General features: G+C 36.9%; 1 protein-coding gene across 1 annotated transcript in view; it reads left to right on the top strand.

Moving 5' to 3' along the window:
- The window catches only part of LOC103505289 (tudor domain-containing protein 7), a gene marked incomplete at its 3' end in the record, with an annotated part of 23316 nt that extends 8742 nt beyond the window's left edge, over positions 1–14574 (top strand). Inside the window, 6 exon segments of the mRNA XM_026820634.1 lie at positions 931–1107; positions 10221–10346; positions 10790–11050; positions 13008–13229; positions 13710–13973; positions 14467–14574. Of these exon segments, the coding sequence (XP_026676435.1) occupies positions 931–1107; positions 10221–10346; positions 10790–11050; positions 13008–13229; positions 13710–13973; positions 14467–14574 (1158 nt within the window).
- Positions 14575–14974: the final 400 nt, after the last annotated feature.

Raw genomic sequence — 14974 nt, 5'->3', positions numbered from 1 at the left:
TCGAGCTTCATCCATTTTTCTCCTTTACTGTAAGCCAGACTCCAAGAATTTGGAGCATCCCCCCCCCCCTCGACAAAATACTAGATACGGCCCTGGTAGGTGTACAATAAACATACGATGGATCTATGTTTTAGGTGAGTACTCATCCCCGAATCTCCACACTCCCGTCCGAGTACAATAGCAGAGAGGAAGCTCGTCACGGTGTTATTCAATTGGCTTTGAATAAATTCACAGAGCTCAAAGACGAGAGGATGGCCAAGACTCTGAAGAAGACCACGGAAAAGCTGAACACCATCATCGATAGAATATATTCGGTAAGAAAAAACCTTGATGAATAAGACATGAATGGGAAGTTTTGTGTCTCTTCTCGCCCATCTGATGAGACACATACTACGGGATGGGCATGCTACGACACAGACCACACGCGTCTAATGTACATAGCAGTTGTTTAATTGCAACAAAATAAAAACGGCGGTCAAATACTGAAACACTCATCTTGAAAAAAAAAAAACTATACAGGTCTAGAGTCTAAAGGTTAAGTAAAGCCAGCCTATATTCAGCTTGGAAGGGTACTTTGTAACTGTTAAGTCATGGGTTCCATTCCTACCCTAGGCAAAGCTGATCCTCTCTTCGATTTCGGGACGATGAAAACTCCTCCATTGTTCCTTATAAAAACACCCCCTCCCCCTAAAAGATAAGTAAAGACAGCCTATATTCAGCTTGGAAGGGCACCTTGTAAGTATTAAGTCGTGGGTTCCATTCCCACCCTGGGCAAAGTTTATCCGCCTACAAACACCCCTCCGCCCCCTAAACACACACACATTAAAAGATACAAGTTTCGATGTGCAAAAGACTCGGAAAGTCATTATGAAAATCTAGGCTTGATACACTGTTTTCACTGGTTAACTGTTTTCCTTGTGCCTCTTGCAGCTGCTACGAAACTCGAGCAACGGTATGGTGGCATCCAAGATTGAAGAACTATACGAGAAAAAGTACGAAGAAATTTTGCCCGAGGGTTGGTTCAAAATTACCGAGATTGCAAATCACCCTCGGCTGGAAGTCAACAGCAATGCGATCACCACCATTGTCTATGCCAAAGTTCCTGTGGTAAGTTCCTTTTGAGATCTGTGCCAAAGAGATTTGAAGATTCGGTTAGTATAAGTACTAACGTTTAGGATTGCGTAGTCCGATTAGGCTTACAGTTTCCCTGAAAAGGTGAGTCTTTACTTTTGAGCTCCTGAGTTTCAACATGAAGCGTCCAGTGCAATAAATGCCGCTTTTTCGTGGGCGAAGTGAGAATCATTTCTGAGAGTAAGCCTCTGGTGCTCCTTAGATACCAAAATTCAATTAGTAATATTAGGCTTTTTCCTTTCTCTTGTTGTGTGATGAGCTTTTTCTTTATTATGAGCTCAGAGCTTTTTCTTTATCTATTATTTATTTATTTTTGGGTTCGGTGTTTTTGAGAAAAAGTCAAGCCGTTTAGACTGTGAATTGAAATTTGATTTGTATATATTTTCATCTTTTTTTAATATTTCATTTGAGTACTCATTCCTCTGCTTTGGTTTGTTGAGAGAAGTCACCATTTTAACTGTACGCTGAACTTTCTTTCCTACTGAGTATCATATTCCTTCAAGACCAAAATGGTGAGTATTTTCCTTTGTTATTTGTTTATTTTCATAACTGTTAATCGTATTTCCATTTAACCACCTTAATGGATCTTGGGAATTGTTTTTCAAACCTGTTCGATTTACCGCCTAAACAGCTTGACCGTTTTTATAACTTTGGTATCTTAATACCTCTCTCCCTCAAATTATTTAAAGTCCATTAAGGTGTCTAAAATGAAAAGAAAAGTAATATCACGAAATTTAATTAAACAAAATTTATTATAAAGTCCCTCCTTTTCTCTTTCACATGTGTAGGCTATACTTTAATGGACAATGTTGGCACATACGTATATTATAATCAATGTTTTCCTCTCTTGATTATTCATTGTCCTTTTTCTTTATTTTCAGACGATAATAAGTGGAACATTACCCATTACGAGTGATTACCTAGTGCTTGCACAATTTGTGGCCTGCGTTCGTGATAATAAAGTGCCACCAGTGATATGCAGAAGAAACATAGACCTTATCAAAAAGGTGGAACAAGAGAATCAAAATATGCAACGGATCTTGGACTTTGCTGAACGATATAGCGATGTGTACCAAGATAAAAGAAGAACGAAGGAACATAAAACTCATTTTGAAAGGACAAACAATACAAGCAAAGAATCTAAATCAGAATCTCGTGTGGACAGTCCTAACAGCACCAATAAACTTTCTCCTGCTCAAACACCTATCAATGAAACGAATGATGAAGATGTAATAGAGAAATATGCCTTTGATCTCAGTAATATTAACGAAATAATGAAAAATTATAACTCACACAAAACCATGAACAATCCTGTTGAGAATGGAAAACGTAAAAGTTCAATCAATCCACTTATTGAAAGAATATTGAGACCACCATCATCAACTGTGAAAGGTGGTGTCACTTGTCAGAATGCGGTTGTTAAAAAAGAAAAGGCTGAACCTACATTACTGCAAAAGTTAATGGAAAATATTAAGTTGAATGTTGAATCAATAGCTTATATGCAGCAGCAACAACAACAACAGAGTGAGAATAACATCCGTGATTCAACCCCAGAAATAAATTTTGGTCATAAATCTAATACTTTTGAACAAGATCAAGTTTCAAATCAACGTATTGAATGTACATCCCCAAGCTTAGGTCAATCTACCAGCTCAGTCCATAATGCAAGTTCTAACAGCCCAATGGCAAATATATTGAAATCTTTAAAAGAGAAAATCATTTCAAATGGAAATCCAACATTTAATTCAGTCGAATCTAAATTTGAAAATAAAACGGACCTAGAAGAACGGGAGGTTTGGTTTGATAATGACGAAACTCCAAATCCAAAGCAAAGTGATTTGGTTACCAATACCTTTGAAAATGAAAGACGTAATTATGATCTAAATTCTGATGATGACTGGGAAGATTATTATGAAGACAAACCTCATGATAGTAGTACTGGAAGTCAAAACTGGTACTCACATGTTTCAAAAGTTACAGCAAAAGACAATACTACAGATGAAAAAGTCGATCATAAAGAATTAAGGACACTTTACATAGAAGAATCAGTAAAGGAAAGTGAGTCAGACACAAGTTCCACTTATCATAAACACAACTCAAAAGATATGACTAGGATCAATAGTCAAAGTCAAAATAAACATAAACAGTATCAAAGAAGTAAAAGTCCACATTCAAGATCTTATCATAAGAATAACAAGTCAAATGGATACACTACTTATCGAGCGAGTACTTCAAGTGGATACAGTCAGAATTCTAATTATAAAAGAAGAAGCTACAATCCACATACATACGAAGAAAGATCTCGGAGAAAAAGTAACAGATATGCAATGAAAGAATATTCTTCCACAGAAAACTATCATCACAATGACTTCCAAAAAAGTGATGAATCTAGGCATAATAATGACCATTATTCACAAGAAAACAAACGCACTTCTAGACATAACAACAACAACCAATACGCCCATGACAATAAACATACTTTTAGAAATGGATATGATAATAACAAATTTGTTGATGAAAATACAAGTACTTCATCAAGAAGTAGTACCTCTAGATATGACAACAATTGATATTCACAAGGAGGCAAAGATACGTATAGATTTGACAAAAGATCTAGTGCTCCTTAATGGCAGAAGTTTTCGACAGTACTGAATATACTGTACCAATATAAATTTAAATACATAATATGTATACTAGGGTGGTTTTAAAAACATCGATTTCGGAAATTCGATTGCGCCAACCCCCTAAAGTGATCGGCCTTTGCAGAAATTAAAGTAGCCGAAGTTTCAGGCCGATTGAAAAAAGTTAAGTGGTGCCGCTGGGCCCTCAAAGTTTGAAAATTTGACAATTTTTTACTGTTGACCGTAGTTTTTCCGGCATTACACCAGAATGGCAAGTGGTACAATTCAAGCATAGGGCATCTATAGGGGGCCCCGAGGGGCCTTAAATTCAGTTATAAAGGCCGTTTATAGTCATAAGAGCCATATGAAACTAAAAACCCTATATCTATAAATATTTCTGTCGAATCTTGCCTACAAGACCAATTTCTGATCGGCTATAGGGAAATGCAGTTATAAAGGTCAATTATATTCATAAAAGCTTTATTAAACTAAAAAACCTTTATCTAAAACGAATTTATTCCTGTGCATTTTAGATAAGGCTAGAGTGCACAGGATTCAAGTCCTGGGCCTCTACAGGGGGCCCCAGGGGGGCCTAAATGAAAGTTGAAAGGTCAATTTTATTCATAAAGCCATATGAAACAAAAAAACCTCTATCTAAAATTAATTAATTCGGAAGAAAATGCGTATTTTATTCGATATTGTATAAAACCTTAGGTACCGTACTTTGGGGACTAGCCCATGTTTTCCAATACAAAGGTCCGATTATCTCAGGAACCGTTCACTTCACGCCTAAAACCATCGGAATAATAAATATTTAGAATGAAATTTCCTTTTATTTGACATATGTATAAATGAAATTTGTACCACTTGCCATTCCCGTGTAATGGCGGAAAAACTCCGCTCAACAGTGAAAAATTGTCAAATTTTCAAACTTTGAGGGCCAGCGGCACCACTTAACTTTTTTCAATCGGCCTGAAACTTCAGCTACCTTAATTTCTACAAAGGCCGATCGATCACTTTAGGGGGTTGGCGCAATCGAATTTCCGAAATCGATGTTTTTAAAACCACCCTAATGTATACGATCCTCTGGTGATAATTAAGTATTTTACATGATAAATTTATAGATTAAAAAACCTACACTTGCCGATGTGCCTCAAATCTATAGGTATTCTTTGTCTACCATTGCTGGTTCTTATTAGACCATTTACGCTTTAGGCTGCGGTTACATTTGGTCAGACTTCGTTTTCCAACGGTCGCCCGCTATAAAAATACCTTTCGCTAGAAAATAAAACCTCTCCGGATTTTTTCTCGTTAAATTGGAAGCACATGATATATTTGCATGCACAAAGGTTGCTATTTTTTAGTTCGATCACGCTACATATTGACATTGTGAGAATAAATAAAAATCACATTGAATATAACCACAGCTTGGTAGGTTTCCTCCCCCGTTTTAACGGTGTTCTGTGATAACTTTTTTTTTATTGCATTTTTGACGTTAAGTAACAATGTTTATTTGATTAGTTTTCTCTTATGCGAGTTGTACACTTACACCATCTGAGTTTATCTGTGTTGTTGCAACTAGTACCTCTAAAAATCTCCCATCATACTCCCAGAACTTTTCTTGGTTGCCTCTGGCCAACATCAAAGATTTTAAAGGGAATGGTAAAGGACTTAATACCTACCTACCTAGTTTACATAATTATTGTGTACCACTTTTTACGCATGCTCAAATTGTAAAGATCGATAATTGGATATTAATATTAATAAGTTATTCAATAACCAATATTTAACTTGATCATAATGATCACTTTAAAATCTTTAAATCACTTATATAATACCTGGTGATCATGTTCATCATCAATGTTACTCATATTGAAATTAAACCGGAGAAAATGGGTTTATTTTTTCGATGTTTACTATTGTTAGAAAACCAATGGATTTTCTCTCAGATGTACTGTACAATCTGTACATACCTATTAAGATGAGGTTTTTTCATCTACCTAGTATTTTTTTTTTTTTTTATCACCTGTTAATTATAACCAATGAAATAATCCACCTCCTCCCAAAGTTAAAAATACATTTTAATTTAATTGCTTATTTTTGTGATTTTTATTTGGACTGTTCTAGGAGAAAGAAAGTAGGAAAAGAAAAGAAATTTATAATAGATCAGTTGCGCTTACTTGGGTGATGTTTCAAAGTCATACAGCAGGAAAAATGAGGACCAACGGAATTTTTCTTTTTCTTCTACGACTTCTCAATCCCGAGATAAATCGATTTAAAAAATACCGGTAAATCGTGAACTTTGACGTCACGGCATACGCTCCCGTAGGCGATGACACAAGACAGACACACGTTAGGTACCTCAAACAAGTCAATCCAGCAGGGACTATAGAGACATTGACTTGACAGTAGACAAAAAAGAGTATAGGTATTTTATAGTAGGTAACAGAAAGTACAGAAACACTCACTTGTGACTTGAATTAGCGCAAGAATAAAAAGAGGTTTGAGAAAACTAATTATTAGGTAAGTACCTACGAAAAACGAAATTTTACTTCAAATTCTTCAAAAGTTGTGAGGTCTTGAGAAACAGAAAATAAAATTTATAAAAATTACAAGTCAAAAATAAACAAAGAATTTATGGTGGGAAAGGGACGTTTTATGAAAAGTAAAATCCCATCCCCCTACTGTTGTCATGGGATTTTTCTCGAAAAATCTCGTCCTCAACACGCTCCCCTGTGCTAGATCCAACTTTTTACATAGGAATCGACTATTTATTTATAATTTTTACCCATTTGCAACTGCTCCATTGTGTCAAGCATACTTAAATGCTTGTTACGAATATTGTTCCCCGATTATCAATTAACTTGGACACGAACCACCAACCTCCAGATCCGATTTTTGGTGGAAAATTTTCTATCTCAAAATGCTCCCCATATAATTAATGTTTTCCGAAAGAAGAGATCCTCATCTTTTTACTAGACGTACTTTCTTTGAATGACTTTTATTTGTTAAGACCAAATCTCCAAAATCAAAACATTTGCGGTCCAAGCGCATGATTTGTTAACCGTCATTCCTAGAGACTTTCTGTGTACACCAATCGATTTCTCATGTAAAGTTACATAGGAAAGACTTCTTGGTAATCTTAAATGGTCTAATGGGAACTCTTGGTTTCCAAAAAAAAACATATTGAATGATTTGGAAATGAGAGATAACCAGATGAGAGAGAGAATTAATCAGGAGCAGAGAACCTTCCAACCTGAAATCAGAAGAGAGAATGAGCTCTCTAAGAAATCTTGGTATAAAGAAACCTCCCCTTGACCCCCTACTACCAAAATTCAAAGTAGGGGAAATGTAGGGGGTTGAGGGGAGGTTTCGCCTACATTTCGACCATGGGTTTGGAGATTCCTTTCTGATTATTTAGGTAAACATTACATTTTAAGTGATTGACAGTTAATTCTAGGTATTCGTGATTTGTTCGCTTTATCCGCGGTTTGTTCCCGGTATCTGCGGTTTTTTCGCGGTATCCACGGTTTTGTTCGCGGTATTCGCGGTTTTGTTCGCGCAATCCGTGGTTTTGTTCGCGGTACCCGCGGTATCCACGGATTTGTTCGCGGTATCCACGGATTCGTTCGCGGTACCCGCGGTTTTGTTCGCGGTACCCGTGGTATCCACGGATTTGTTCGCGGTATATAGTCCATATTTCCTTTATACATGCAAATAAAATTATCGATTGAATGATTGACTTATCTAATAATTATTATTATCGATTAACTTAGCTAAGTATAACTTTTTTTTATCTTCCTCAGGTACAAAGGCTCCGCTCTACGTTCCAAAAAAGGTATTTATGCCACTCGCACCCTGTATATTCCTAAACCTTGTTGAGAAATTGCATGAGAAGATGGGACTGCATGACCCTGTATATAAAGCACAATATTCTCCGTGTAACAAGTACTTCCCTAATAGGGAGATTTTGCACTTCCTGATATCCCTTAGATATATTATATATTCCATTTTGAGCCCGTCCTTTGAGTTTCAGCTTTCAGCCCATCACTAGATGCGGAAAATTGAACAGTACCTACACCTATGGTTGAATTATTGGGGATTTTATCGGGAACTGCAAAATCTCACTATTGTTTCGATTATTAATCCACATTTGCAGATTTGCACAAAAAATAGAAAAAAAAATGCTTTTGTCTGAAAGGAATACTTTTTGGCTGTTGATGCTTTATAAATCTTCAATGGGAGACAATTTATTATGGTCTTTAGATATGTATTCGGCTTGCTTAATTCTTTATCCTGGCAGTGTTTCTATGTCCTATCAGTCTTAGTCCTTACTATGTAATCTGTTCATTCTCTTGAGCTGTTTTTCCTTATCTATTTTTTTTTCGACAAGAATTGGAGTGTCTTTTGAGGTTGTCCTTTCTTGAAAAAGATTTCCCACATTCATTGCAAGTGAATTTACTCATGTCCGAACGCTCTATACCTTTTTTTCTATTGAATTTCATTGTTGATCTATTGTAACTTTTTCAGGAGAACATGTACAAAGAGTCCGTCTACGTGTCGTTCATTAGCAGCCCAGAGAGTTGTATCTACGTTCAACTCGAGTCTCTCATGTTTGAGTACTTAACGTCTTCTATTCAAACGTTGGTGGCTTCGGATGAGCTGAACCTGCATGTTGCGACGTCAGCAGCCTCCCTAGCGGATTGTGGAGATGAAATATTTTTGGCCAAGTTCGATCTGGATGGGGTCTACTATCGAGCTACCATCCTGGAGCTGAGTCCTAATTCCAACAGTGTATGTATTAATAATGCTGAAAAACCTTGAAATTCTATTTTTCGTGGTAATAATACCTAACAGGGTTTCGTCGAGAGGGGGGGCAAGAGTCCAAACAGTGATGTACCGGGGTTGGGATGCTCCAAATTTTCTTAGTCTAGCCTAAAGTAAATGAGAAAAATGATACGGCCCTGGGTAACATAAGCCTAGGCGGCCCTTTGAACTTTTGACAGTCGTGAGCCTCCCGGCAAGCTTGATACTCTTGATAGTGCTTATTTATACTGCTCGAATAGTACTAAAAAATATATTTATCCCAGCACCATCACCAGACTACTTCTATTATTGTGATTAATTAAAAAAATAAAAAATAAATAAAATTTCATTCCTAGTGTCAGATTGAAACCACACCCTCCTGATTACCAAGTGAACGTCTTGACCACTACACCTCCGAGTTGTAGGTATGAAATTTGTCGATAATTTCATAGTTTATTATCCATCTTTTTGATTTTGCAGGTTTCCGTCCGGTTTATAGACTTTGGTAATACAGACAAGGTGCCGTGCAATAATCTGATCAGACTGTTCGAAACCTCTCAAAGTCAACTGTGCCTTATTCCTCCTCAGGTAAAGTTATAATGCATGCTTCAAAAGGTTTATGCTAGTGAGAAGTATGGACGAAACGTTTATTTGTTTATTTTTTTTTTTTTATTATTTTTATTTATTATTTTTTTCTTTTAAAGGTGTTTTCATAAAAGTATGCTTTCGACTGAGTGCGCGCTGCTTTAAGGTACAGAATACGGACTTTAGGTGTTTCATAGAGGGAACTGTAACTGCTAAGGTCTTATCGTACCAAAAGCGAAGAGAGAAGGAAGACAGGATACGAAAAAGCCAGCCGTTCTGAGAACAAACCTTTTACATATGCTCAGGACCTAGCTGTTACAAGGCAGACGCGCTACTTTCCAAGGTCACTAGACAGGTTTTTCATATTCATGTCTGTTTTTCAGGCTAAAAAAGTGAACCTGGCCGGATTCGGAACGTTTACTCCCGACATTATGGTGAAGCTGACTCAACATTTGAACGGAGATGAACCTGTTATTCTGAAGATGACCGCTGCGGGCGCTCAGATACACAAGAGAGACAAGGAAGGCAAGATAGTCAACATCAATTCCCTGGTGCTTGGAGTTGACTTGAACCTGAGTGGGTGAGTGAGATGGGAAAATTGAATTTTTTTATTTTATCCTTTTTGAGATGATTTTCATTAAATCGAAGTTGAGTGTGAGAGAGTGAAATGGAGAGAAAAACTTTTTTTTTTTTTTTTTTTTTTTTTTTTTTTACTGAATCCCCGGTTTGTTCGCGGTATCCACGGATTTGTTCGCGGTATCCGCGGTTTTGTTCGCGGTATGTGCGGTTTGTTCACAGTATCACGATTTATTTTGGCGAGATAAATAGCTCTAAAAATTCAGACTATGAATTTCGCCGGAAGCGCAGTTTACATGTATTAAATGTCTCTTAAAAATATAATTAATGCTCCCTCCACCTTCAGAGCCTAAACAGATTGAGCCCGTGCATTGAAAAAGTTGCCAACCCCTGATATAGGCTATAAGTTCTTTCTGTATCAAGGCCCTCAATTGCACCTTAATTGAAGAAATTTTTCCCCCTTTATTAGCAGACATGGGTTCTACTGGTTTTCAATTTCAGATCAACTACACTGCTCAAGCGTCTCTACCGCCCCTTGTTTTGCCAGAGGATGATGAGTGGCCTGTATTTGTTACCCTGATGACTTCAGTTAGCAGTGTCCATGTCAAGCTGGTTGATGACTCCAATGTAAGTCTTGTCCATGGCCTTTTTTAGTTGTATCTAGTTGTATGCAGTATCTAGTAGTAGTATCTAGTTGTATATCTTACAACCAATTTATTGTTAAAACTTTACTGTCAGTCGTAGTAGGGTGTGCCATCTTATCATGGTCAGTACCACAATCTGAGTTTAAACTTGGGTTAAGTTTAACTCTTGGTTTAAGCACTCTGAGGGTAGATTTCACCAATATTCTTTCAGTCCTTAGAAGACCTGCTAAGCTAACGGCCTGATAAGTTCCATTTGATTTGTATAGGCTTAACAGGGCTGTTAAGGACTAAAAAGAAGGTCGGTGAAACCCACCAAAAAAGGTTCCACCTTTTTAGCTAATTCCAACTTTTTAGCCGAACAGATTATTGAATTTAATAATTAAACTGTGTCATTTTGAATAACAATTTCCTCTCGTCCCCCAACAGGAGGCGTTTTTCAAAATGTCGGACGACCTCAACACTTTCATGTGTGACGTGAAGCCTGATGCCGTCTCCAAAGTGGAGGTGGGAGGCCTGTACTGTCTGTATGAAGAGGACTGCTGGCTCCGTGTCCAAGTGGAGGAGAAGGTGGATGCGTTGGGACCCGATCATTTCCTGTGCAAGCTCATAGATCATGGCGAGGAAAGCGTACATACGATAGACGAGCTGTATCCTCTGTATGATGTGTTTAGAACGCTGCCAGCCCAAGTATGTTTTATTTCCTACGTTGGACCTCAACATCAAAATATATGTACCTATCTACCAAACATGCTGAAATGTATTTTATGTAGTAGTAGTCTGCCCGCAGCAATTTTGATTTTTCTCGGTTTTGGTCCTTTTTTTTCTAAATTCTTAATGCTCGTAATATTTTGTGCTGTGGTGTTCCCCAAGGATATTTCCTTCTTTGTGCTTTGAAATTAAAAGTGTCATGCATGTCTTCCATCTTCCAGTAATGTAATATAAATAAGTAAGTTGCTAATTATTCACTTTTTCTATAAAAGTAGGTAGTATGCTGAAGAAAAAACTTCATGAGAAACAGGTACCTACAAATTACGACGACTTAACTAGTCTATAACTTCGGTAAAAGTTGGAATAGGTTTCCTATTTTCAAACTTAAAGAAAACTCGAAAAATGGAAAGTTTAGAAACTTACAGAAATATATAGCTACTCAGATGTAGGTACCAGTTAGAAAAAGAGTTTGTAGTAGATTCTTATGAAAGGAGATTTTTTCAATTTTGTTTCAGATAATCACTCTGGTCCTTTAAACCCTCCCATCATTCCTCCTGTGGGTAAAATTATCGATGTTTTGGTGGAAACCGTGTCCAGTCCTACAAACTTCTGGGTAAGTTTATATTCCAAGATTTCCAAGTGATTTTAAATTTTATATTATAAAATTGTTCATAGTCACTAACTAGGTGGGAGATATCAATCGGTAACAATAACAAGACTGAAGAGGAACAGTAAAATGATAACTACAACTATGATATTTTAAAATTGATTTACTTTATGAGAATTAACTCACTTGAGATTAGGGGAAATTTTGATTCGTCTTCATGTGCCTCTAACTTGTGTTATTTTTGCTGGGATAGAAACCTTTCTTCTCCAAAACCGACTTAGTCCTTGTTGATTTTTTCACGTCGCGCTTTAAAATTTACTTACCTTATCAGCCATCATTTCTAATTATTATTATTATTATTATTATTATTATTATTATTATTATTATTTATCGTTATTAAAAACTAAAAATCATTAATTCATTACTTCTTTCATGATACTTTTCTGAAAGTGTCCAGTGAAAGCCTAAATATTTTTTTCTCTTATTTCGCGATACCTACAGATTTTCAGAATACGTTTATGTGTATTGTTTGATAAAATTCTGTAATTTCCGCTATTTCTTTGTCTGATAATTCAGGCGTATACGTAGTTTTTATGGGTCTGTTCTATATTCGTTATTGTTGAATTATTTTTGCTAGTGTATCCCTGTGTTGTATTTCTTGGCCGAAGACGGAGTGAGCTTATTTAGTTACGTATGTACTGTGATTTTATCTTTGAAGAAATAAAGAAAGTTGACATTTTGTCTTTATTATTTTTTATTACCTGTCTTTTATCTGTATTTTGTTGTTATTTTGATATTTTATTACCTTTAGTTTAATAAGAACTATAAGGAGGCTAACTGACCTAATTTTTAAGAGGTGGCGATGACGTTAAGTCTACCCCTTACGTTCGTCATCCGCTGGAAAGTTTCGACACAAGTTATTCCCCTTTTTTCCGATCTCAATGCTATATTAGAAACCTAATTTCAGTAGTCTCCATGGCCGAGTGGGTATCACACTAGGCTTGCACTCCGGAGGTCCCGGGCTCGATTCCCGCCCGGAACGAGCTTTAATCCTAAACGGATAAAATTCGTTATTGGAACGGCTGGAGTAACGAAAAACATCCGTTTTTTCGTTTCCCTGTATCAAACCTCTTGAGAAGAATTATTTTATTCTTTCCCCCCTCCGGACCCAATCTAAAAACATGAAAAATATAATTTTATATTTTTAAATAATATGTACACATGTGAAAATCCCAATGAAGGTTCATACCAAATTTGGTGCTTTCCTGAATAAATGCAGCTTTTGGCCAAAATTGTGACGTTGGGCCACCCACTATTCTACCTACCCAGGCTATCGAGCTGTATCTTCCGGAAAGCAATATATTCGAAGAACTATTCGACTACAAGGAAGTAATGGACCATGTAGTCGGCAAAACTCTGATTGCTCTTATCCACTCGCGGGAATCGAACACTGCTACCCTCTACAATACAGACTTGGAGCCACCGGTCAACATTAACCATTTCATATTCGAACAAGTCTGTCAGCTTTTTAACGTATCGTCTTTGCCTGAGGTAAGTAATAATTTGTTGGTTTTACTTCTCTCCCTTCTTCATCCTCTCTGACTCCTCTTAGCAGGATCTTTGTAGAATCTTTATTATTATTTTTTTTTTTTTTTCACCCTCTTCCGACGTTCTTTCGCCATTTTTAGTACCTTTGTTCCATTTACTTATTATGAGGTCCATGTTATATGCTATGTTTGTAACAATGTAACATCTACAATAATGATTCAAAAACTTTTAAAGAATAAGCACAAGTCATCACGATGGTTGACTGCGGTTCAGGACGAGCCAATTAAACATGGCTAGAGACAACCACCCTGGTGTATGGCAGAAAAGAAAATATCCTTTCTTTATTTTGCCATCACCATTCGGCTACAGCTCAAAGCCGCTATAACAATAACAACAACAACAACAACAGAAACTTTCATGTCCGAACGCTCTATACCTTTTTTTCTATTGAATTTCATTGTTGATCTATTGTAACTTTTTCAGGAGAACATGTACAAAGAGTCCGTCTACGTGTCGTTCATTAGCAGCCCAGAGAGTTGTATCTACGTTCAACTCGAGTCTCTCATGTTTGAGTACTTAACGTCTTCTATTCAAACGTTGGTGGCTTCGGATGAGCTGAACCTGCATGTTGCGACGTCAGCAGCCTCCCTAGCGGATTGTGGAGATGAAATATTTTTGGCCAAGTTCGATCTGGATGGGGTCTACTATCGAGCTACCATCCTGGAGCTGAGTCCTAATTCCAACAGTGTATGTATTAATAATGCTGAAAAACCTTGAAATTCTATTTTTCGTGGTAATAATACCTAACAGGGTTTCGTCGAGAGGGGGGGCAAGAGTCCAAACAGTGATGTACCGGGGTTGGGATGCTCCAAATTTTCTTAGTCTAGCCTAAAGTAAATGAGAAAAATGATACGGCCCTGGGTAACATAAGCCTAGGCGGCCCTTTGAACTTTTGACAGTCGTGAGCCTCCCGGCAAGCTTGATACTCTTGATAGTGCTTGTTTATACTGCTCGAATAGTACTAAAAAAATATATTTATCCCAGCACCATCACCAGACTACTTCTATTATTGTGATTAATTAAAAAAATAAAAAATAAATAAAATTTCATTCCTAGTGTCAGATTGAAACCACACCCTCCTGATTACCAAGTGAACGTCTTGACCACTACACCTCCGAGTTGTAGGTATGAAATTTGTCGATAATTTCATAGTTTATTATCCATCTTTTTGATTTTGCAGGTTTCCGTCCGGTTTATAGACTTTGGTAATACAGACAAGGTGCCGTGCAATAATCTGATCAGACTGTTCGAAACCTCTCAAAGTCAACTGTGCCTTATTCCTCCTCAGGTAAAGTTATAATGCATGCTTCAAAAGTTCTTCTCCAAAACCGACTTAGTCCTTGTTGATTTTTTCACGTCGCGCTTTAAAATTTACTTACCTTATCAGCCATCATTTCTAATTTGACAATTTTACCTTTCAGATTCGACCGGAAGACAGCTACAATGCTTGGGTTGAACTCATTGAAGAAATGGATGAGTTTTATTCGGAGCAAGTATCGAACCTGCAACCCGTAAAGCCTGAAGACATCATGGTCGGAGCTAGTTTTGCCTTCTATTACGAGGATGTTGAACTTTGGCAGAGGTTAGCCGTTTAAACTTTTAATCACATTTAAACTCTTTAAACTTTTTCTACATATTTCAACTACAAGATTTAGGTCATAATATCTCAAACAAAGACTATCCCTTTG

This window comes from Diaphorina citri, unplaced genomic scaffold (genome assembly GCF_000475195.1).
Source record: "Diaphorina citri unplaced genomic scaffold, Diaci psyllid genome assembly version 1.1 scaffold162, whole genome shotgun sequence".
Lineage (NCBI taxonomy): Eukaryota > Metazoa > Arthropoda > Insecta > Hemiptera > Psyllidae > Diaphorina > Diaphorina citri.
This window is presented reverse-complemented; position numbering and strand designations above follow the sequence as displayed.